Raw genomic sequence first — 20,914 nt, 5'->3', positions numbered from 1 at the left:
TTTGCCTCAGCAGGCAGTTGATCACTGAACATATTGCATTTCCTTTTCCTTCTGAAAGCTGCAGGTGGCTGGGCAGAGTTTAGAGATTTTAGTTCATTTAGGGATTAAAGAACCATGTTTTGTTCCATTTTCTTTTTAGTTAACAAGGATTTCCACCTTTCTCAGCTTGGCTTGAATTTTGAGTTCAAATCAATCTCCTAAATGTGAATCAACTTTCAAACTTCTACCTTATACAAGGTTTACACCATATTCACCTGGAATTTTACCTTTTTCTCCATTGTTCACTATAGCAATCATTGTGCAGTTTTATTATGAGAAGTACATACAATCCTATAGATATTTTTTTCTTTTTTGTCATTCCTGTGTCCACTGAAGTACAGTAATAAACTAGATTCAGCTGACTTAGCAATCCCTCTGTGATGAATTTATGCTATGAAATAAATTATCTATGAACGCAAAACCTTTAAAGATAGATTCTAATTGAACTTGGCTAGTGGGAGCTTTCTTGAGGCCACTACAGCTGTAAATTGTTCTTTTCATATATTTATAATCATTACTGCTTTCATTCAACATTTTCCACATTCCTTTTTTTTTTTTTTTTTTGGTCATAATAATCAGTATTTTTTTTCAGCTTGCTTCTCCTGGCTCAGTCTGGCTTTTATTTCTTTTTATAGTACCAATTCTTTACCTGCAAATTATTCATCATTTCTATGAGGAGGACTTGAAAGGCAATATGAACTACTGACCATACCAAGCTCGTACAAGCTACAGAAGCTACTTTAGGGGAAAAAAAAAAGTGTGCTTTCTTTGTGGTTTTTTTTTTTTTTTTTTTTTTTTTTTTTTTTTTTTTTTTTTTTTTTTTTTTTTTTTTTTTTTTTTTTTTTTTTTTTTTTAAGGTTTAGAAATGTTAAAATATGCATTGCCATCAGCTTTGCCACACACACAAAAAAGTTCTTTCTACAAAGGAAGAGAGGATATTTTTCTCAAGTACGTTTTTTTTGTTAATATCAGTCATGCGGCACATCACAGAAAACCTAGGGTCATCTTTTTCTCTCAGTCTCAAGAAATAAATGGGGAATGGGGTGAAAACAGGTAGGGGAAGGAAACAGTTACCCCAGCGCAATCATCTTGCCTCATTACAGACAGCAATTAAGTGGGACCCTGAATCAAGAATGACACAAAGCTGAAAAGTGACAGATCAGTAAAACCAGTAAGAAAACATCGAAAACATCGCCTCAACAAGGCAGTTCAAACTAAAAATTAGATGCTGCAAAGTCAAGTTACAGATACTATAAAACCAGTTTGACTTCATAATGGAGATAYTGACACAACCCAAAAGCTGCGGTAGGAGATTCACATAGCAAGATGATTAAATGCATAAAATATACCAGTATCCAGTATAGAAAGCTAAACATACATTAAATACAGTAGCTGCTCCAAATATATTTATATGTGTGTATATGTATTTATTTATGTGTATATGCAATTATATGTGCTAACGTACTTGTTTTGCAGTTGGTTTTAAAGTTGTTAAATGCAGGAGCCTATCCTTCTAGAAACTGCATTTCTTAATATAGTTCGTTTTGCTAATCAAAAATGAAAACCTGAACCACTGCAGTAAATATGAAGAATTAATAGATATTAATGAGAATACTCAAGTTATATATAATTATGGAGCAAGTGAATTCCTTCAGAGATTTGGAGGTGCTCTTGGGATATCACCTTATCTCAGCAGTCYGGGTCCTCAGAGGTTATGGGCCTGGGAGAGCCCTGCCATATAAGCTTTTCTAAAGTCTGAAAATCCCAGAGATCCTGGTGATGCTCTGGACTGGAGTTGCCTTCTTGAGATTTCCAGGTTCCCTGGTTTGTAATTTATATGTGTTTCAGGACCTCAGTTTCGCAGCAGCTCACTGCAAGCTTTAAGCCACAACATATTGCAAATTTTAAGTGCCTAAAAAATCCCACACTTTGAAAATAAAGTTTCCCAGGAGGCATTCAGGAAATGAGATGTGGCTGCATGGGAGTCTTGTTTAAGCAACTTAATATTTAACAGTTTAATGTTAACCTGACATTTTCACTAGCTGATTTCACCACAAAGCTTGTTATAAACTCTAATTATTAATTCAGGAAAATATGTTCTTATTTTTATCTTTTGAAAATATCGGCTTTTGTAAGATAAATTTTAGCCAGACACACAGTTTTCATTGCTTGTAATTTTGACATTAACGTAGGGCAGCTGGAGAATACCTATTAGCTTGCAATATACAAGGTATCATATAAGATCACAGAATCATTTCAGAGTACCGTTAAGGCTACTTTTACATTTAAATTTAACTTATGATCCCATGAACAAATAACTTTTGTTTCAYGAATGTGCTATTCTTCCTATGCTCTTTTTATGTTCCCCTATAATGCTTGTTTAGTAAAGGTTTTTTCTTAACCTAAGTGCCTTCTGTATCACTGGACTGCTGAGCTAGGGTTGGTAAGAGTTGGACCTGGGGATGAGAGGAATAATCATGTCTCAGTGAAGGCTAAGCATCAAACAGAAGCTCTGACAATGAATACCTGATGCCAAGAAATCCCACCAAATGAAGCAGTTCCTTTGGAAGCATCCTTAGAAGTGAAAGCGAGAAGAAAAAAAATACGCAGTCTGTTCAAAACTACTGTGAAATTAATTCTTCCTCCCACACAACAAGTCCTGAAAGTAGCAGGTGTCGTTTATTTAAAAAAAAAAAAAGTCCAAGAGGCAAAATAGAGTGAGAAAAAAAGATTCTAAACTCACAGCTCATCAAAATGATTTGGATGACAACTACTAGTTTGGGAGTACAAGGCTCCATGTAAACAGCAGTCTTGAAAGTCTCTTTACGTATGGATTTGTCRGGTCTTTACATAACTCTTAACTAAGAAAGGCACTGAAACACAGGATGTTTTTGTCTAAATTAAAACTGCTGCTTTAATTTCCACAGACAGTAGGACAAGAAGATGACCAAACGTGGTAAAAACACATGGTAATGTACTAAAATACACTGCACAGGAAATAAACAAAAATACTGTGAAGGTGCACTGCTTAGCAGGATTTGTGATATGCTAGACAAATCACACTGGTACGTTTGTTCTAAATGTAGCCTTACCACATATGGGCATGTGAAATATGCAGAATAGGAGGTTAAGGGGCTATAGCATATGTAAAAAAAAAAAAAAAAAAAAAAATTACAGTGACTAATCTTAACTATCTCTTCAAAGAAAAAAAAAAACTAGAGAAAATACACCACATGGTTTAATACTAGTAATCAGGAAGCTACAGCTCCACAGACACAATAATGAAATTATAATGCATTCACCATTTGCCAAAGAAAAAAGTGAATAAAAAATACCTGTTGAACTGTTTACAAATTACCATAGTTCGCAATCCAGGTTGCTCATGGGAGATTTTAACAATGTAGATTTGTACTGAATAATGAAAACAGTCATACATCACTGGAAGCGGCTCCCTGTTGCCTGAGAGGGAATTTTGTGATCCAGCAAGTAAAAGACTTCAGTCTCATGAGAAACTCTTTAGGAATTTGTACTTTTTTATAGAAACTCTAAGATTAAGGAAACGTAATGGAGGTGATCATCACTGATAGCTTGACCTCAGCAGAAAAGCAAGAAATAAGTTCAGAGTGGGCAAGAACAGCAGGCTTAATGAARTTATTAATTAAGAAATTAATGACTTAATTTCTTAAGTCATGAGGACTTAAGAAATCTGGAAACTAATATGCCAACAATAAAGGTAACTTTTACTTTCATGGGATGAGTAAAGGCTCTCTTTCTATCCTATGCTTACTAAACATCTGCAGACAAATTTGTAAATACCAGATACTCACTGAAGACTCTCTMAAAGATTGATAAGCTTATTCCAAAATAATTGAACATTTTCAGAAGTCACCAACGCTCTTGCTTTGACTCTTTGCCTCATCTCATGCTTTCTAGCAATGAGAAGCAACTGATTTTAGCATTGCATAATTCCCAAGTAGGTACAGAAAACAGTATCKACTAAAAATGGAATAAGACAAATCTGTACTGGAAAGGAAAAAAAAAAGTGGATAGGCCAGTGCTTCAAAATGAGAAAGATACACACAGATACAAAAGATACAAACAAAACATAAGCAAGTCCAAAAGGAACGGGTGCATGGTTGGAGAACGAGTTACATCAACTGGCGTTGATGTACTCAGGAGATGAGCTGACCCCATCTCCTTCCCTATTTTCTGAGAACTTACTGGCTGAGTCCTCAGAAAGCAACTCCAAACTTAATCCACTTYGGAAAGAGATACAGATGATAGTCACAGTGGTTCAAATATGGTATAGTCTTCCAGGTTTATGAGGCATTTTAGTGTTATGGCTACTCAAATAGTCTACTCTTTATAGACAACAAAAGGAGCTGAGCAGTAGGAAACCTCTCAGTACTCAGTTCCAGACAAGCCTCCAAGCCTTCCTCTCCCACTTCAACTGCATGGGCTATTTGGTCAGACTGGGAGGAGTCAGAAGGAGGATGAATGGGCGTATCATCAATCTTAAGAGAATCTGGGTAAAATATAGCAACTCTCACAAATCTGTAAAGTGTTAAACATGCCATAAAAGTGAAAGGAAATATTTAGGAGACTAGCTAAATGAAATAGGAGGAAGTTTAAGAAACAAAGAAAAGAGACAGATTTTTTTTAATGAACATTAGGGAAAACTCTCTGACACTGAATTACTTTAAGCTGATGAGTAACATGACTAGTCGAAACTACAAAGCTTTGCATGACTACAAAGCATCATTATTCGGGATACATTAATCTACCCATAATACTAGAAAATGCTTACTAGAGAACAGATTTGCAATGACAGGAAAATAGACTGCATAATATAATTTGTCTTTTCTATCTACAACATTTCACATATTTTGTGATGTGGCTTAGCAATCCTGGAGCAGTATGAGGTAATTCTGAAACAGCAATCAGTCATTTACATAATTAGTGTAAAAGTATTTAATTATATGATTAGCGTAAAGATGTGTAATACTTTAATGGTGTAATTAGAATGTGTAATAACTACATGTAATTACATAATTAGGTGTAATGGCATAAAACTTCTCCTAAAAAAGTGAATATATAAAACCTGGCTATAGAAGCTGGTATAGTGCACAATAATGCATTGGTATAAGAAGGACAGCTGACATTTTCTTGTCACCTGTGTTAAGGATAGCTCAAAAGCAGTGAACTCTAGAAGTTTGTCAAGAGTGCTAAAGCAGAAAAAGAATGTGGTATAGCTTCAGCATAGAGGTAATTCAGTCATGACCTACAGAGAGTAAAAACTTGATTTCCATCCTTAATTATCTGTTATTTATTTACAACTCTTCATATAGTTACCTGATTAGTATGAGTTCAGAACAGTATAATTGAAGTATTCAAATACCTGCATTTTACAATATTTTATAAAGACTCCTATAAGTACCATATTACTTTTCTTTTAATTCTTTTTAGCACATCTGAATTTACATTTATTCCCTGTCTTTCAAATACCTGGTAGTTGGTAATTCCATATGCCTTTTCATTAACCAAAGTAAGGAACACAATCCTTTTCCTATCGCATGGTAGTATTGTCATGCCCACTCAATTACCAAGCCGTACACAACTCAGAGATAACAAATTAGCTGTAACTGTCTAGCACATTTAATAATTACTGTTCTTGTTACTTGCAGCAATATCTATAACCAAGCAATTTAACTGCTGCTTAAGATACTATATGTATTGTAAGTGTAAAAWTTTGTTGACACCCAAGAATATTAACCTTTAAATATCTCAAGTGTTTTGATCTGCAGAGTAGATGATGGAGTCCTAGCTGAAACTTGTAAACACTTATCTGTGGAAGCATTTCTAGTGAAAATAGGTAGGATCACTTAATAGGATGATTCATTTACTAGTATGAAGCCTCTCATGGAGAGTACCAAAAGACAGGCTATAGGCAGCCGTCTTGCTTTACAGTAATGCTTTACTGTAATGCTTTACAGTAATGCTTTACTGACACTAGAAGAATTCTTCAGCTAGTTTAATATACTCAAAACTTACACTTTGTGGAGCTCTGACTATCCATTTTTAGCAAAGGAGCAAATTAGTCTCATATAATATGTAACCTAAACAACGATTTTAATAATGATTTTTCTGCAATTTTGTATCATCCAAAAAAGAGATGGGATAAGCCTTAAAGACCTGGATGTGATTCATGGCAGAATTCCAAATTGCATTTCAATTTCCCTTAATAAATGAAGTGCATAAAAATCATCAACAACTTTTACATAAAACTTTAACAGAAGTTCATCTTTTTGCATCATGAAGTTCCTGAATCCGGTTTTGTGACTGAGTGCAGTGTAGAAATTCTGTAAGGTAGACATATAGGCATGCAAAACGTCTCAAATCAGACTTTACCCTATGATATATCTCTAGAATTTTGTACACTTTGTCGGATGCTTCAGTTTGTTTGCCTGCTGTAAATCTGGGAACTCACTGAAGCTATGTGAAAAAATTCCTAGCCTGTCTTTGTGGTTAATGATCCACATTTGCTTTTCCCTGCTTCCCCATACATCTACAATGGGAACATAGAAAAATAAATTATATCTTTGTTTGCTAAACGGTACATAATTTATTTAGCATTCAACTTGCAACACAGTCTAGGTTCTCCTGCTATACTTATTAGGTCTCTTTGAACTTGCTCTAATTTGAAATCATCCTCTTTGAATGCGGACGGCAACAAAATTTTAGGTATTTTTAATGTTGCATCTGGCATAATAGTACAAATATTTTTCCTTTTCTCCATGAGGTACCTGACATATCTTGTGACTACCTTTGTCTTTTCCACAACTCCACCATATAAGCAATCAAAAATTACTCTTGGATAAACTAAAACAGAGAGGCCTTTTCCCCCCATATTCTTTTGAACTCAGGAAACACTTTCTTTGGTCATTAACTTTTAAATTCTGATACTTCGCACTTTGTTCTATGGCATTTTATTCTATAATTCTGGTTCCAGTCTTTTATATGTACGCCTTTGTATTTACATTATCTTCTAACTGTGGGAATCAGATCTTTACAACTCATTCATAATCCAAGTTATTAGCAAAACCACTCAAGATTTCTCCTGGGAGTCCACCTTCCATATGGCCTTTTTTATCCTYACATGAGGCCAGTTCCCTCACATGCTCAACAGCATGTAACAAAACGGACAAATGTTTCCTCAACTCTGACAAACAATGCTGAATAAGAACCAGCATCAAACCAAAAGAACTTATTTTACTTCCATATATAGGGTAGGTACCCAATGGTATTCGCAGACAGAATGCATTTTGAATAAGGTAGGTTTACATAAGTCAAATGGCCTACAACAGTCTTTTTTGAGGTACTAGGTAAATAAATGAAACCAAACCAAAACATATCAGGCTCAGGAACTTCTCTGAGCAGAAAACAGCAGGAGATTGGAGAAAGCTCAGCAAGGTCTGTTCTTGCTGTCATCTGCTATCACTACTGTTAAGGACAGGATGCTTAGCTAGATAAATCCTTGGTCTTCTTATGTCGCTTTCTCACTTTTTATGTCACTTTTTATGTTATTTTCTACAGTATTTGCACCTTTTTGTCTGTACTCTAGCTAATCATTTTGCATACCAAATGCTCCCATAATGGCATCATATTAGAAAATCATATCAATTTAACACCTGATAAACTTGGTATCTTGAATTTTTTTCATCTAAAAAAGAAAACATGGCTATTTTAAGCATTATCTACTGGAGAATACAAAAATATTTCTATGCATTATGTGGTTGTTTCTATAGAAGAAAASAAATATATATACATATATTTTTAAAAGAGCTGTACAATCATTGTGATACTCACTGTGTTGGCAATTTCTTCCCATGAATTCACCTGGACATTCACAGGAATAGTTGGCAACAAGGTCTGTACAAATTCCACCATTCTTGCAAGGTTCAGCTTCACATTCGTTTACATCTGCAGGAAGTACACAGCATCAGGATTAGCAAACAGGCATTCTGAAAGTAATAAGGACATGTTTTAAAACACTTTAACACGAAGTATTTATATGCCTGACATTTAAAAAAAAAAAAAAATGTTTTGTAGGCCATAAAACATTTTCAAATGTGATTAACCAGAGTATGTTTGAGAAAAAAAAAAATGCCATAGAAATGTAGCTAGTTTCAAATACATACTCAATTTTTGCAACAGAGCTAAAAGTTTTGCTTAAAGATTTGCTATGCAGCTCCTGAAGGGCATCACAGTCACAAGCTGGATCTTAACCAAGCAAATTAAATTAGTCCTAATAGAGTAATATTTAGAAACACTTGAAACTTTCAGAAATGTAGACACTTCTCCTTTAGCAACAGATGCCAGTTAAAAGTGCCTCTGAGTTCATCTTAATTCATTAAGCATCTAATTGACAAGGTTGCTTAACTGTCTAAAAATTTTCCTTTCTGCGCGTGAGTTAATGGACAAATTGAAACTAATAGCTTGATCTAAGAGCTTGCAAATTTTATTAAATTCCAAAGACAGAGAAGGTGGTTAATTTTATTTGACTTACTTCCAGCACCTGCTTGTCAAGTGCAGCATGGCTATCTTAATGTATCAGGTTATTTTTCTCAAATACAATATAGTACTTTTCAGTCAGCTTAAATAGATATGGGAAAGATAATGATATCACAATTTGAATCCCTAATGCGTGCATTTATGTTTAGTTTAAGCAGACAGACTTGGTATGGATGTATATGCTGTTGTGTCTAAAACTGCATCAATATAAACAATTAAATATTTAAAATGGTTGCCCACACTAGCTTCACTAAAAGTCGAAGTCCTGTTGCATTAGACACTGTAAAGAGAAAAATGATCTTTAATTTGCATTATAATTTTGACTTAGTTTTGCTTATGGGTATATCAATCCTGGCTGCAGTTGTTGATAAAGCATATGCATGCATCATACAGAAATCAGTTCAAGTAAGAGAGCACTTAACATCAGAGCTAAACTAGCTGCTTTCTTTGTTACGCACTGCAAAATTGAACAATGTGCATTGCCATGTTGAATCTGCTTCTAGCCCAAAAATCCAGAAATGGATTTTTCTTCCTTTTCCTTACTAGCAATATACAAACAAAAAAGTAATGTTTTAATACATAAATTTTGCCTAGATCTTACTGGTTTTCTGATGTCTACAGAAAAGCCTGTATCTTTAGTCTGTTTTGTAGATCTAAAAATTTGTGTAGCTTTTAACTTATAAACTTTACACTGCGAAGTTTATACAAATAAATTATGCATCTTTTCCTATTGAACTAAGCTGGACTACTATATGCACCAACATAAACATAGCTATCAATGCACAATTTCTAGCTTTTACAGTTACTTCATTTATCTCTTTTAAAAATCTGTTAATATTTGTTCCACATACCCACAATATTCTACAAAATTAGTTTTTACTGGAATCAGCTTTTACTACTCCCTTTCTTTAAGCGTCATTTTTATGCCAAAATTAAACTTTTTTCCTTTGTGTTTTCTTGTATATGAAATGCAAGACAAAAGTAACTTTATGATGGAAAAGGAACTACTGTAAGATTTAAAAATCCTAATTATATTCCTCTACACAATAAACATCCTTCATATGTGCAAAATAGCACTGATGCCTATGATTCCCTTGAGGATGCATTTTACCCCATCAAGAAATGAACTGTCTTAAGTATAACAACAACAACAAAAAAGATATCAGAAAAACTGCATGAACTATGTTCATTTCAGAAACTGAACAATCTCAGAAAGTAAATTATAGCTACCTTTTAGAGTATATAGATAATTTATAACATGGTCCTACAACCACTCATCTATTTTTGAAAAGCCATTGTTTGAATCCAGATGTACTGGGTTTTTGCAGAGCCATATACATCACGTTGGGGAGACAACGTGATTTGTGACTGAAGTGATACATTTAAAACACTGCATTTGGGTTACTACATTTCATGAAGCAACAAGTTTATAAGATTCTGTTTAAAATACAGATATCACAGAATAAACTCAAAGGTCCAGACAATTTTTCTTTCAGTTGAGGAGGCATTAAGTTTTAGATATAAAGGAAAAGTCTAAAAGGAAGTCAAAGTATTGATGCAACAAGATGTTCCTTATGAATTTCTCATTAGCAAGAGTTGAGTGTAACTTGCAGCTTTTCAGTGGGCAAGCATCTTAGGTTTACATGGACTTTCATAGAAGATGGAAATCTTAAAATGCATTTCCAGGTTCTACCTTAAACTAAGGATTATTTTAATCAAAGCTTTCTAAAGTAGAGTTCTTTTCCTCAAAACTTTCTGAAGTAAAGGTTTAAGTCTTTGTTATTATTGTTTCCTGCCATCCCTTTACGATGTTCCCTTCCTCTCTTCCCATCAGAATCTAGTTAAGAGTGACCAAACACACAATTACACTGAAATGACGTAAGCGAGCAGTTCTGAAGCTTTTTGCTTCAAGGAGCAGTCTGAAGAGAATCCCCTCACCATTACAATAATGTGTGATTATCCCATCACGCTGCTTTAATATATGAAGAAATTCTAATGGATTTTAACTATAAGGGTCATTTGCATTTACACGTTCACCACACCTATTTTTGTCTCGACAGGGAGGGTCACACCATCAACTCATAACAGAATATAACTATGTCTTTTACCTAAACATTTATAGACCTAGAAGATACTGTATTATGTTATTTATATCTGTTGTATTTGTGCTACTACACTTATACCTGTAAAAGTTAAATTGGGCTCCCAGGCGTTTGGGTTCATCGGACAATATTTCTTAATACAATTTTCTGGAGCATCAGTTTTGCACACAAAACAAGAAACACTAATAAGCTGGTGACATCTGCAACTAGGAGCTGAATTTTTCATTTTCAATTCAGTTTTTAGAGGAATCATTATATCTTTTACTCTTGCTATGTTCTGTGAYGTTAATTTCTCAATAAATATGGATATGCTTCTGATTGTTTTTAATTGTGCTACTGAAATAACAGGAAGATAAACAGTCCTTTGAATTCCACTTATACTCAGTCAATCCARGTCTGGATTCTGTAGGACAATGCCAGCAAAACATACACAGTACGCAGACTTTTTATCTATACTCTGACCATTGCTGCAGACAGAAATACAAAGACAGATCATCTTCACTATACATAGAAGCTATTTTCACCTCTTTGAATTAGCAGAATTCCAGAATCTCATAATAAAATTAATAATTACTACTGAACTTTCAGCTTTTCTTAAAGAAATCATATACTGTAGTAATAAAAATTCAATGGGTTCCTGAYTGAATTAAAAGGAAGAATACAAGGAACAGCTCAGTGTGCTAGAAATAAAATCTGCCATGGGAAATGACCAAAGAACAGAAATTCTAAAAAAAGAGCTCTGAATTCTTTATATGCATTTACAAAATTTAACACAATACTTCATCTCTTTATTTGTCTTTTTAAGTAAAGTCCATTAACCTTATATTTTCATCAGATTATTCATCATTTTAATTCTAGTTCAATACATTTGCGGAAAAGAACATCAAGGTCACTGCGAACTGAAAAACATTAAGTGAGCAAATGAACTATCTTTCACTTGGTGAAAAAATGGGAGTAATTTATCCTCTCAAAAGCTCTTCTGTATTAAGATGTCTTCTAAAGATATTTAAATTTCTTTGGGTCACCATTCATAGCAAAATATGTAGGATAAAATATATGTCTTTCCAGGATATTTCTAATTGTGTTCGAGAATGAAGTGAAAAAAGGAAAAAATAATTTTATACCAGTCCTTTTATTTTACTCTTAWTGCAACAATCAGATATGACTAATACAGAAAAAAGAAAGTCTGAATTATATGTTTCYCCTAGATCCTAAAGAGTTGCTTTTGTTTTTCCCTCCACTTCAAGTAGCTTTGGAATCATCAATTCAAACAAATAAATCATGTTTGATATATGATAAATGGGGAGGGATGAGCTAATTCTAGTATCTGTTTGATACTAGCACAGACCTTTGTAGGACAGAAAATTACCTTAACTGATTTAAGGAAAGATGGACAAGCTTTACAAATTTATTTAATTCACTATAATATTTGATTAAATGTGCAGATATAGCATATTTAACTAAAAATGGTTCTTCAAATTAGGGTCAGATATTCTGTTCAAATTGTTAGATGAGCTATTAAACTTTATGCTAACTGAAGTTCCCCCGAAATACAAATACGCTCTTTTAAATACTATTGTATTATGATGTTTTAAAGTATTTTCAGTAGGAATTTTAAAATTCAAGAACTTCTGGTGTAGTTTCTCCTAAAGACAATCAAGGCTCCTAAAGAAAAGCAAAATATATCTTTATATGCTTAAATAATAACTCTTTGTTGAGTAACTTATTAATGTTCATTAGAATGTGCTTTTAACATAAATAGAGCAACACAGAGTAACAGCACTGTAGTTTTCTCTACTGATCTTTCCGTATATTTCAGTTTTATGCCAAGAGAGATTTTGAGGTTCATTCAGATAACAACTTTATGCACTATAATAAATAATAGATAACTGGGTTCCACCAGATAATTCAGAATCCCTAAGAAAATGACCTAATAAGACTGCTAAATGCTGAATGAAACAGTTTCTAGAAGGTTTCAATGTCTGCATCAGGGAATTCAATAGTTCTGAATTGTATCCACAGTTAACTGAAAGCAATTAGTAGTAATAATGATGATGATGAATACAATAACATCAAATGAAGCACTGGGTATAYAGAGCTTCACTGATTTGGAGCTTAGAGCAGCAAACTCAGTGTAGTGTATCAGCTACAGTAGTTCGCCTTGACTCAAAAGAGATTTCTCTACAGAATTCTGAAATTAACCGGGCTGTAGGAATGAAGAAATACTGTTCATTTTTTGAAAATACATTGCTACTTGAATAATATATTACAGGGTGAAGACACTTGGTTAGGAAGTTAAAAAAAAGTGTTATCCTGAAAATCTACAGTTTCTACTTCCTAAAGTGAGACTACATAACTACAAAGCTATGCCCTGGCACAGCTGAAGCTGCATCATTAGGCACCCCACAAGAGAAATATGGTGTCAGAAACTAGACAAGTAAGAGCACTGAACTATATAACTTGGAGATTCGGATATTTACCACACATCAGAATTTGGAGATTTAGTCTTTGATTATAGCACTGTAAAATCCTTTGAGTATTGAAGATAAAATGAGTAAAAGAGATACTATACAAAAAAAAAAAAAGATAATACAATTAAATATACTGCTTATTTTTACTTTTAACAGTCAAATGCAGACACAGATTTTCATGGAAAAGTATCTCAAATTAAAAAAAAAGCATTGATTACAGAATTGTTATAAATAAAAACATTTAAATTAATTATTCAAGTTTTTCTGCTAACTAATAGTTGTCAACCTGATTCTTTGTGACCAAGGGCTGAATAAGCTTGATCAATAGCTTTTGGCATCTCAGCTTGCTGCTTGGCTGCAGGCTTATACCAGCAGCTTGTTCCTGCCTCCTGCCCGCTTGTTCTTTGCTTAGCCCTGACTCCTGCTATCTGAAGGATGCTTCCTGTATTTGCCTCCTGCCTACCAACCCAATTTTTCTTCAGCATCCTTTCATTCTACGCTCATTTTGGCTTGTTCATCATACTCGCAGCTCAGTCCCAAGTCTCATTTTTAATCAGTATTCTAGCTTGTTAAAATGGGTAACCCATCTAAGTCCCATATCTGGAATGCATTTGCCAAATTAGTTGTCAGCTTGGTCCTTGTCTTGGGGCATCGATTAGACATGCCATACTCAGTAATGTTAAAAATCTTTTCCTGTAATAGCATAACATCTATTTTATAAATGGAAAAGAGATGGGAAATGCTGATTAACTGGTTATAATCTCTTAACTAGCTACTACAAAAGCCCACAACTACGCACTCTAGAAAGACCAAAGCAAGAAGAAAAAAAAAATCTTTTTTTTTTAAAAGAGAATCAAAATAAACTTCACTATCCCAGTTCTACTTGCAAATAAAGTGTACTGAAGACTGAACACTGCATTAAAATACATCTCATATGAGAATGTTTAAGGCATAAAATGCAGCAATGCACAGTATGGAATAATTATCTTTAGCTGGTGCAGTTTTTTCTTGTAAATTGGAGTATTTTAATGGTTATTGATAGATCTCTTAGAAGAATTTTCCATGTTTTTTTTCATTATTGACACCAAAAGACTAAATTAGAAGAATAATATCAGACCATACAAACCATATGATTTTGCCTATAGAACTTTAAAATAGCTTGTCACTGTTTAAATATTAGCTTTCAAATATGAACTTTTCATTACTATTTTCCTAACATATAACAGAAGTTGGATTATATATTTTGTTGCTATACATTTGTGTTCATTTGTATAAGCATAGGATTTTTCTCTGATATTAAGTGGTGTAGCTGCAATTGAAATCAATAAAATTCTGCTGATTTTACCCAATCTGAATCAAGAGATTTATTATAACAGTATTTAATGTCTATCTTAATATCTAATAATTCTGTCTTAACAGAGAATTACTTTGTTAAATGATAGTAAGTGAAGAATTAAAGTACTCAAAGGACATGCCTGCTTTGGAGGCAGCAGACTTTCAATAAAATATTTACAAAAACAAAATTTGGAACATGAATTTCCTTTCAGTCCTATGGTCTACTAAAACCATTCCAAACTGTAAAGGTACAACTTCACATTTTATAAAAATCTTTTTTCTTTTAAAGAGCTATCTTAAAAAACAAGACGATTGCATGATGTCTCAAAACACTGAACCTTATTCCTGGGTAGGAGAGGGGATCAAGTGCTGTTGACCCTCTTGACGGTCTCCAAAAAAAAAAAATATTTTAACCTGTTTCATGGAAATTGGCACATATTATGATTCTGATTTCACTATAAGGAGAAAGCAAATAGCAAATACAAACAGTAAATAGAAGGAGTTATTTTGAGAAAGAAAAATGAAACTCACTTCTGGAAAAAGAATATTTGAAGTCTTTGAAGTTTTTTTTTTTTTTTTTAATGACGTACTTAAATTTGACATGATCTGTAAAACACTTAATTTTGACAAAACAATATTTTTTATAATGATTGAATTTTCCCCCAACAGGTTCACATTATCCACTCTACCTATCATGTTCAAATTAATGCTTTTCCAGAACCCAGTTGTAGCACCTATTTTGTAAGGTTGTATTTTAAATCAAAGTTATTACTTAAATCTTCAATTTTTTACCTACTACAATGACATTTTCCCTATTTAACACTTCCCTGAACAAAAGTGTCCAAATTCAAAGTTTTTCAGTCATTCGAGAAGGAACTGCAATTTACTACTAACTATAACCACAGTTTTTAGAGTCAATTTATTGATGAATTATATGAAAATTAAAAAAAAAAAAAAAATCAGGAAAAAAACAGAAGTATTTGTATAAGACTGTTTTGGGGGCAATTTTTCATTCAGGTCAGAAAACAATACCTTAATTTAAATTTTTTTAGGAAACTACACTGGTAAACACTGCAAAGTTTATGCATCACTCTGCTATATACAAACATAATATTTTCTGTGCTATGTCCGTTACATAAAGGCTTTCCAGCATGACTGCCAATAATAACCATTTAAGTATTTATACAGTCCAAAAATTGTTTTCTTTTTTCCCTAGAAACCATTGCATACTATGCAAAATAATGTTAAGATCACAGAATTAAGTTCATGAAAGTCAAACATAAATGTCTAAAGTGTACTATAAAGCTTCCTATTGACTTCAAAGGGCTTTAATCACATTCTAAATAAGGAAGGGCTTTACAGGAATCTTCACCCCAGTAACTATAGGCATTACATAGTAATATTTTTGACTGATTAAAAAGTGAACCAACTTTTTAATCCATCTTTATATCAAGTATTTTTTTCCAAAATTCTTGATAAAGTTTATGTTTGAATAGCTTATTTATGAAAATATTGTAGGTGGGCTTGACAAGAAGTCCAATATTTTCAAAGCAAATTTGAACACATATCAGAAAGTTACCATATTTCCCTTTCCATGTCCCAAAAATAATCATTTCAAAATGCAATTCTATTTCAGAACAGAGTGATTATAAGGATGTATCTTTTTCACATTAAGTATATACCTATATATGTATACTTATGTTTGCATAACTACATATAAAGAGGTAACTTAAAGATGATTTCTGCCCTTTTCTAATACCTTAGAAATTCATATTCCCAATAGATCATAAGTATACAAGTGCATTATTCCTTGTTACTCTCACTGCTGGATTAAACACAGAAATAAACTTTCTTCCCCTTTAGTTGCTGTGGAATGCCACATTTTCTTACATGTAAYATACATGGATACATACTACATTAAAAACACACTTTATTTAATAGTTACGGAGAGTTAGGAAAATACCAGATGCTTTAACACATTCCTAATCAATTCTTAGATCATTAAGAATTACAGAAAAACTCTATTTTTGTCTATAGATAAATAGAAATACATACAAGCACTAAAAAATTTCTTATACACATACAGAGAAATATATGTAAAATACCACAGCATATACACATCTGCCATATATCAGTTTTGGCCAACGCACTTATTTGTTAACCACCTGTCAATCATTTTCTCTTTTGGAGTACTTTACTTTCATTGCGTCCTCTGCAAAGGTGAAAAAGATGACCAGATCTCCCTCCCAGCAGAAAATGCAGAACACGAGTGAGGTAGTTTCCTCACATCATCAATGACTGTCTAGTTCAGGAAGTGTTTATTGCAGAGACTTTTGTCTGTCACTGTCYGTTTGTCATCTGACTGACAGCTCTATTATCTCAGGGCACATACACCTTACTTGTTCTTCATGACTCTCAGGGAGTTATATGTCCTGTACTAAAACATCCCTCGGAACCGGAATTTATATTTATGGCAGCTGGCCCTGGGAATGTCACCTTTGTTAGATGCTTAAATAAAATGAGATCTATCCAAATAACTTTATGCATTTTCCAAGACTATGGTTAGTAACTAAAGAATGGCACTCTAGTCCTTAAATGTTATCTGAACCACAACTCTGGGCCACAGATGACAGAACTTCTGTTAAAAAAATAATAATAATCTTTGTTTTTACTGAGCAATGGGAGGGGATGCTTTCTCCCTGCACCGAATTAATGAAGTGAGAAGTAAATACTGCAAGCTGTAAATATTATAGGCAGTCAAAAGAAAGTTCTTGCCACCTCCTCTTTTTTTTCTCATTTTGGTATATATCTTTTCCTGCAACGCTATTCTGAAGCACTCTTAAATATTAAGCAAGTTTAGCAAAGAAAATGGAATGGATGAAAATTTCACTATAGAAAACAGCAGACTAATTTTCTGTAACAATGAAAGCTGGTCATCTTGCAAGAGAATATTGCTTTTAATTACACTCTAGAAACTGCTTGAGAGTAACGACTGTTATGCAAAAAGAGCTCTGCTAAATAGAAAACAGGATAAGACAATACCTTTTCAGAAGCAGATGCCTTAATGACTTGTACTACAATAAAATGAAATCTAACAAAATTATAGAATTTATCTATTATTTGCAGGCAAACTACAATTTACTTTATCTTTTAAAATGCAATAGATACATATCCAGATGACACAAAACCAAGTCACAAGTCAGTCCTTTGTTGGTAAGGCAGCAACTCCTGAACATCATTTTTGCTCACTGATTGCCAAGCAGATTACACTGCAAGYTTTCTGAGATGATAAACAACTACTAATGGTCAGACACACAAATGATTTGAGTGCTTGGACAGAAAAGCATCACAGATGAGAACTACTAAGCTCCTTGGAAATTCTTTGGATTAGCTATACTATTAGTAGCAGTCATCAAAGGGCATTCTCTTTACATTCAGTGCCTTCTAGGTTTACATTCTATCTAATCTGATAAAAAAGGAGTTTCCACTTCTATCCCTTATACTCATGAGTGGAAAAATTCACTGTCAAGAACCAAATTTCCAAAAAGGACAAAGAAGAGTTCTAAAACTTTATTCAAATAAAGGTAGAGTCCACAAGGCATAGCCCTTGGGGGTCTGTCAAATTGTTGGAGGACACAGCCTCCCTTTGTCTTTATTTCCTGACCAAAGTACCCCCTGCCTGTTTTCTCTGCTGGCCAAGGCACTCRGAAGCTACAGCCTTCCCCATCCACCTATATGCAACTCCCTACCTCCTTCCTCCCACTCTCACCTGTGGTCAGCTGACTCCTCTATCCCACTTGCCAAAGAAYGGGGAGCAATTCCCTCATTTGAAAAGGCACTCAGTTATTCACAAATGCTCTTTTGCCCCACTCACTCAAGGCTCTGCTCAGTCCTTCCTGATGCATATATTCCTTTGACCTGCTCATCAGCCAAAGAATGTGGGGTAACTCTTATTTGTCAAGACACAAACTTATGTGCTCCATTCACCCAGAGCTCTGTATGTTCCTGTCTCCCCTCTTATGCTGGACCTAGTAATTGTGTGGCTCTATGGGAGGCCAGTTCAGTGATCTGATCCCACAGAAAATCCCATGTCATGGGTGATGAGCTTGCTGAGCTGGTTCAGACTGAAGCTGTATCGTTAAGCCTGATGGGGATACACTCCCTGAAGAAACAGGGACAACTACTTGTGATGCTATCAGGAAGCCACATTTGTGACCTAGGCAAATGCCAAGACATAATGCAGCTCATGGGGGTAGAGCAAGAAATGTGTCTGCTATGAAGTCAGACATTAAAAGATATGGAAGAAAATATGAAGAGGAAAAGATCTATTCATTGTTCTCAGCATACTTGAAAAACCTTGGTGCTGACACATTACTTATAAATTTRCAAGTAGCACAGTCATATAGGATTATATTTGTTAGAATAAAATKGTTCAAACTGAGAACTCAATATCCACATTATGCATATTCCAGGTCAGGTGGACTAAATACCATTTTACCCTCTGGCATTATGCCTATTTTTATCTGAAAATCCAGTTAATATGTTCTGAGACTGCTCTGTTACTTGAAGCAAAGCTCTGTAAGTGAAGATAACAAGAGATTCTCTTTAAAAATGCACCCTGATTCAAACTAAAACATTCATGTAGATACTCTACAAAAGTAATTGTATGTTATTTAATATGTTAGAATAAATGCAAGCTAGAAGAATATCCTGGGTATTGATATGCAAATGTAATTGCATCATGAGTTTTTCTGGAGATATTTTATAAATACAAAAGGATATTTTGTGAATACATTTGTAATGCAAACTGGTACCTACCATTAGGCTCATCATATTGAGCTTCTTATCCAAGCAATGCTATTTGAAGTTTTGTGCACACAAACAATAGGTCTGACCTTATATTCTTCTCTGCCTCTGTATACTGCTTGCTTACAGACAAACCCATTGATCTCAAGAACATATTCACATGAATAAGTACTACTTACAGTTTCAAAAGAGGAGGTAAAATATGCAACAGATTTCCAGATCTTCTTATTAAAACCTCTTCAGCTTCTTGACACTGTACTGGGTTTAGAGTATAATGATAACAGAGGCACTGATTTCTTTTTTCTTTTTTTTCYTTTTTTTTTTTCTTTTTTCAATCTCTGACAAAAAAGAGTGCCATGCGCACTGCTTAAGTTCCCGACACTAACGAAATCCAGACATTAATGAAATTTTAAATTGGTTCAATATGTCAGTGGAAAGACTACTATCCTATGAAGTAACAGGGAACCACACAGTCATTTGCTTGCATGAATTCRTAACACATATACAATATTTCCATTCCACATCCTTGATACACCTACATGCACAGATGGCTGAGCACAGTAGTTCTTACTGCAATAAAACAATAAAAAGAAAAAAAAAACAAGGAAAGGACCTAAATTACAAACTATACATATTTTTCTAACAGCTGCTTCCTACACAGATGGATCAGACAGATTGTGCCACTGCTTGGCAAAATTCTAAATGGCAACTTTTGTCTAATTAAATTATTAAAAACAACTTCARGATTTCATTTATCTCCTTGAAACAAACAAGCTTCAATCAATTTGGAAGTGCAAAGGATACCTKCAAACTCTTTGTGGCTGTGTTGATCCTGGTTGTGTTCCACCAACACAATGGTTGAATACAATTTCCTGCTTCTATCTAAATGAAGGGGTAGAGCAGGAATAGAGTACATCTGCTGTCAACTGTGCTGTTCTTTCAACCATCCACAATTGTTTTGTGCTTCATGTATATCATCTTAAGAATTGCAAATATTAACACATTTTACATGATTAATTCTCTATTAATCTAATAATATGGTTAACATACACCATCTTAAAGCTTCCCCTGAGGTGCTTTCTCGGAGAAAAAATATATAAATAATAATTAGCAAAAAAAAAATGTATAAGTTACCTAGTATTTTCAAGCTGTATCAAACAATGCATGTCCACATTTTTAAGAAAATGACTTATGACTGTATTGGCACTAAAGGATATCATTCTCAATAATGATCCTTCTTGTTTGTGGTTTTGTGTTTGAAAGACAGCACCCTATAAACAGATGGAAATAAAGCTGGCTAGGAACTACACCTCATTCACAAAGTGGAGGAAAGAATTTTAAGTGCCTACTAGAAAATGACAGAAAATGACTTTTCAAAAAAAAAAAAAAAACTAGCTTTTGTAACAGAATTGAAACGAATGATTCTCTACACTAAAAGAGAGAGAGAGAACAAATTCATCTTGAGGTCTTATGAAAAAAAGCTTTTGTTTGTCAGAAATATTAAACCTGAAGAAAATATTTACACAGTAAATACCTACACAGTACATACTGTACATGACACATTAAGTAATAAAGACTGAGCATAAACAA

The 20,914-nt window shown here is 33.7% G+C and overlaps 1 protein-coding gene across 2 annotated transcripts in view; it reads right to left on the bottom strand.

The window, feature by feature from the left end:
- The window catches only part of EDIL3 (EGF like repeats and discoidin domains 3), a 219,171-nt gene that overhangs the window by 80,600 nt on the left and 117,657 nt on the right, over positions 1–20,914 (bottom strand). For both annotated transcript variants that reach the window (XM_026035921.1, XM_026035928.1), the window contains one exon: positions 7,906–8,019. In XM_026035921.1, coding sequence (XP_025891706.1) covers positions 7,906–8,019 — 114 coding nt within the window. The remainder of the gene's footprint in view (positions 1–7,905; positions 8,020–20,914) is intronic.

The sequence above is a fragment of the Nothoprocta perdicaria genome, unplaced genomic scaffold, assembly GCF_003342845.1.
Source record: "Nothoprocta perdicaria isolate Ctin4 unplaced genomic scaffold, notPer1 scaffold_1, whole genome shotgun sequence".
In the NCBI taxonomy this organism is placed as follows: domain Eukaryota; kingdom Metazoa; phylum Chordata; class Aves; order Tinamiformes; family Tinamidae; genus Nothoprocta; species Nothoprocta perdicaria.
This window is presented reverse-complemented; position numbering and strand designations above follow the sequence as displayed.